Below are 4,789 nucleotides of genomic sequence, written 5' to 3'. Positions count from 1 at the left end.
ATGAATGACATGCTGGGTTCCTCGTGTTCATTTTTCCTGTTGGCGTCCCTTTAACTGAAATGATTCTTAGATCCATCGCTAATGAACTCTTGAAGGTGACCCTCGTTGAATAAACAAACTACCTCTTCCCTCAGTTGCCTGCAATCCTCGGTTTTGTGACCATGCGTGCCATGATACTTGCACATCATATTTAGGTTTCTTTAGGAATGATCGGTCTGTATGGGTCTGGGCCACCTAGTATCTTTGATCCTGCCGATTGCCGATACAATGCCCGATGCGTTGATGCTGAAGTTATACTCTGATAAATGAGGTGCCTCCATGAGATCGACATGCTTATCAAAACCACTTTTGCTTATAAGTCCACAAGAATTTTGCCCTCGATCACTTCTTCGATCATTCTGGGAGGGATTGCGTCCTGAACCATTTTTCCTTTGATTCGCGGTATATGGTTGATATTGTTCTCTGTTCGATCTTGGCTCCATGTTGACATCTTTTGAGGTTTTAACTGCCAACCTGTTTGGATGCACTGAACCGGAAGGGTTTCCTAATTGGTCGTCCTCGACCCTGATCTTCCATTGATACCGATTGTGCACATCTGCCCAAGTCACAGCTGGATACTTGACCAAATTTTGTTTCAACTGTCGTGATGCTATTGGATTCCATTCGTTCAACCCTTGGGTGAAAGCTTGAATGGCCCAATCATCTGTGAACGGCGAAAACTCCATGAGTTCCATTTGAAATCGAGATACAAACTCCCTCAGCATTTCGTTATCCCTTTGTTTCATCTTGAAAACGTCTGATTTCCTTGTTGCGGCCTTTATGACCCCGATGTGTGCCTTCACGAAAGAATCTGCTAACATGGCAAATGAGTCGATGGAATTTGATGGAAAGTTGTGATACCAAATCATTGCTCCCTTTGACAAAGTTTCCCCAAAATTTTTCAACAAAACAGACTCGATCTCATCATCTTCTAAATCATTTCCCTTTATTCTGCACGTGTATGAAGTGATGTGCTCATTAGGATCGGTGGTCCCGTTGTATTTAGGTATATCCGACATACGGAACTTTTTGGGAATGGTCTTCGGAGTGCACTCTGGGGAAAAGGCTTATGCACGAACTTTTTCAAATCCAAACCCTTTAGGATCGGGGGTGCCCCCGGTATATGATGAACTTGGGAGTTATATATTTCCACTTGTTTATCATTATCTTTAATTTTCTTCTCTCCCGGCTCGATTCTTTTGGTGAGCTCCTCGAGCATTTTCATTATTGCAGGATCAGTCCTTGATTCGTTACCATTCAACCTTTCTAGCATTGGCTCGGTACGACGAGTGATTTCTGGCTCGACCACACTTGGAGTCCTATGTTGATTTTGCAATTGAGCAATAGCGACTTGTTGATCCTGTAACATCTCGAATATTATTTGGAGGCTATCTCCCCCGTCTTCTCTGCCATGTGTACCTTGGCTACCAGATCGGTCTTCCCTGCGTATACTCCCTTTAGGGTCCGCGCCTAGGTCCGCATTTAGGGAAACATGCAAATTGATATCGACTGGATCGGTGACCGGTACTCCCCCGAGATTAGCCGGTGGCACCCCGGCTCCTGGGGCAATTACATTGTTTAACCGCTGATTATACTAGGAAATCATATTTGACAACCGTTTAACCGCTGAAGATCAATCCATTCCGAAATTCACGCCGTGATCTCTGGCCCGTTGCTGGTATCTCGCTCTTTCTGTTACTGAATCATAGCGGCCTTATCTCGAAACACGCCTTCTTCTGACCTCGGTAAATATTATCGACCCCGACCTTGACTTCGACCCCAAACTCGACGTTCTGATCTTCCGACGTGGTATCACTTTTTTCATTGAGGGACGAAATCGGATAGCCCCGATTTCCACCATATGCAGGAGGGAGTATAGACACTAACAAACCATAGAGCTTCTTCTAATAGGTAATGCTAAAAGTTTGTATACCATCATATATCATGAACTTTTCGTTGATAATTTGTAACCTGATTACACTAAGGTCTAATATTAGTTTTAAATTCTTTCCGTTCTCTTTTCCTTCTTTATTTCATTTATTATTTAAATATAATATTACTCATTATCTTTTCTTGTTCATATTCTTTATTTATCTGTAGGCAAACAAATTAAAACTACTAACCTTTTCTCCATCAAGAAATCTACAAGTCTATAATTTTATATTCTCAGCGTTTCGTTTTTACTCTCTGGCTACCTTCCTTTATATTGCTTCCTTTCCCCCATTATAACTATGTGCATATAATAGGAATCTCACTACACTTAAGCCTTATTTCTCCACACATTTGTGGATAAAAAGATCAGCAAAAAGAAAGAAAAATTAAACCATGTCTTCTTTATTATCTTTTCTCGTGGTTTTTTCTCTATTGGTTCTTGTTTCCATGTTGAGCCATGTACATGGGAAGTTGATCAATGATGTAAACCAGTTGGGAACCAACGGCTTTGATTTATTTCAAGGGAATTGGGTTTATGATGATTCTTATCCTCTTTACGATTCATCAGTGTGTCCACGTGGAAGGAAGAAAACTGCGATTGGAGGAAATAAGAGGCAATTGTAGGCGGCAACAACAAATTGGTTTATGTTATAAAATAAAGACTATAAAGTAAAGACAAGTATAGAGAGAAACTGATGTATTATTCGAATTCAAACTGATGTATATAATGAACTGAAATCTTTTCTATTTATAGAAGAAAGGAAGCTGTTGTGTAAGCTGCTACTATACCAGATATGGATAATCTTCTACTGAGAGCAATGTTTATCCATAACGGAGTACTGAAAAGATAAGCTTATTATACCCGATATGGATAATCTTCTACCGGAGGTAATGTTTATCCATAACTGGGTACTGAAAGGATAAGCTTATTATACCCGATATGGATAATCTTCTACCGGGGATAATATTTATCCATAACTGGATACTGAAAGGATAAGCTTATTATACCCGGTATGGATAATCTTCTACTGGAGGTAATGTTTATCCATAACCGGGTATCGAAGTGATAAGCTTCTTCAGGAAGCTTATTTCCAATAGAGTACTTAAATAGATAAACATATTTACGGTGGAGTCCCATATGGATAAGCTTCTTCAGGAAGCTTATTTACAACGGAGTACTAAATGAACATCCATAATATAATATATTTATAACACTCCCCCTTGGATGTTCATTAAAAGATAATGTGCCTCATTAAAACCTTACTAGAAAAAACCACGTGGGAAAAAATCCTAGTGAAGGAAAAAAGTACACATATTTAGTAATACGCATTGCTGGTTGCCTAATTAAAAACCTTATAAGGAAAACCCTGTGGGAAAAACCTTAGTAAGGGAAAAAGAGTACAACGCGCATTTTACTCCCCCTGAAGAAAATCTTATTTCAAATATTTGAGTCTCCGCATTCCAATCTTGTATACCATATTCTCAAAAATTGATGTTGGTAAAGACAATCTGTTGGATTGTCACTTGAACTAATTTGATGCACATCAATGTCACAATTTTCCTGAAGATCATGTATGTAGAATAATTCTGGTGAAATGTTCTTCGTTCTATCTCCTTTTATAAATCCTCCCTTTAATAGTGCTATGCATGAAACATTGTCTCCGTATAATATTGTGGGTCTTTTATCACATTCCAACCCACATGTTTCTCGAATGAATCACTGATCTCAATCATATGCACTCCCTGCTTGCCGGTTTGAAATCGAGCTTTATGGGTATCGGATAAATAACCTGCATCTGCATTACCAATACGATCTGCACCACTTTTGTTAGCATTAGCAAGATAAATAAGTGCACCATCTACACCGAGATAGAGTATTTCAGGACCAAGGAGCTCCTCATCCTCTTCTAGAGGTTGGAACGGATCCTTATTCACTTCAAGTGATTGAATATTCATTGGTGTACTTAATGGATACACTTTGTCCATGTAAAAGTATTTTAAGACCCTCTTGGAGCTTTTCCGGAGTTCCAATAAGATTTATATCACCAACATAAACAGCAAATGTAACAAATTTTGATGACATTTTCTTTATAAAAATACATGGACAAATAACATAATTTATATAACTTTCTTTCAGCAAATATTTACTGAGGCGATTATACCACACGCGCACAGATTGCTTTAAACCGTACAAAGATCTTTATAATTTGATCGAGTACATTTCTCAAGACTTTGAATTATATGCTTCGGGCATTTTCAATCCTTCAAGGATCTTCATATAGATTTAGCCAAATAAGTCATATAGGTTAAGACTTGTATCTAAATGGTATGACATCTTCAAGTGTCTGGACTGCTAGTCCGATCCTCACAATCTTTTACAATATTGTGCACTATATTGTATTAAATATATCGTCGACGATCATTTTGTGTCAGTTCCGAAGCGACATAACTTGTGGAGATCTCATCACTTTCTTTATTTTCAGGTACCTGAACTTTTTCGGGAGTTTCATGAAATGTTATGTCGTGGGCTCTTCTAGAGCTTATTTCCTCCTCATTATGATCATTTTGATCATTAGCTCCTACTATTTTTCAAGGATTGTTACCTTTGGAACCGATTGGTCTACCACGCTTCATGCGTACAGTAAACTCTATCCTTCAGGGACTTTAATTTTAATAGGAGCATTTGCAGCTGAAATATGATATTTAATTTTGGATCAGCAAATGCTTCTGGCATTCGACTTGAATTATCTTCTAAGTGAGGATCATGATAATTCGATTCATATAGCATATTTTTCAACTGTTTATTCCATCCCCCAAA

General features: G+C 38.4%; 1 protein-coding gene across 1 annotated transcript; it reads right to left on the bottom strand.

Moving 5' to 3' along the window:
• Positions 1–200: 200 nt before the first annotated feature.
• On the bottom strand, positions 201–1,058 carry LOC138878308 (uncharacterized). The gene has a single exon (XM_070157973.1). The coding sequence runs from the start codon at positions 1,056–1,058 to the stop codon at positions 201–203; it is 858 nt and encodes a 285-aa protein (XP_070014074.1).
• Between the last annotated feature and the right edge of the window lie 3,731 nt (positions 1,059–4,789).

The sequence above is a fragment of the Nicotiana sylvestris genome, chromosome 9 (assembly GCF_000393655.2).
Source record: "Nicotiana sylvestris chromosome 9, ASM39365v2, whole genome shotgun sequence".
In the NCBI taxonomy this organism is placed as follows: Eukaryota; Viridiplantae; Streptophyta; class Magnoliopsida; order Solanales; family Solanaceae; genus Nicotiana; species Nicotiana sylvestris.
Note: the sequence above shows the minus strand (reverse complement) of the source record. Positions and strands in the feature narration are given on the sequence as shown.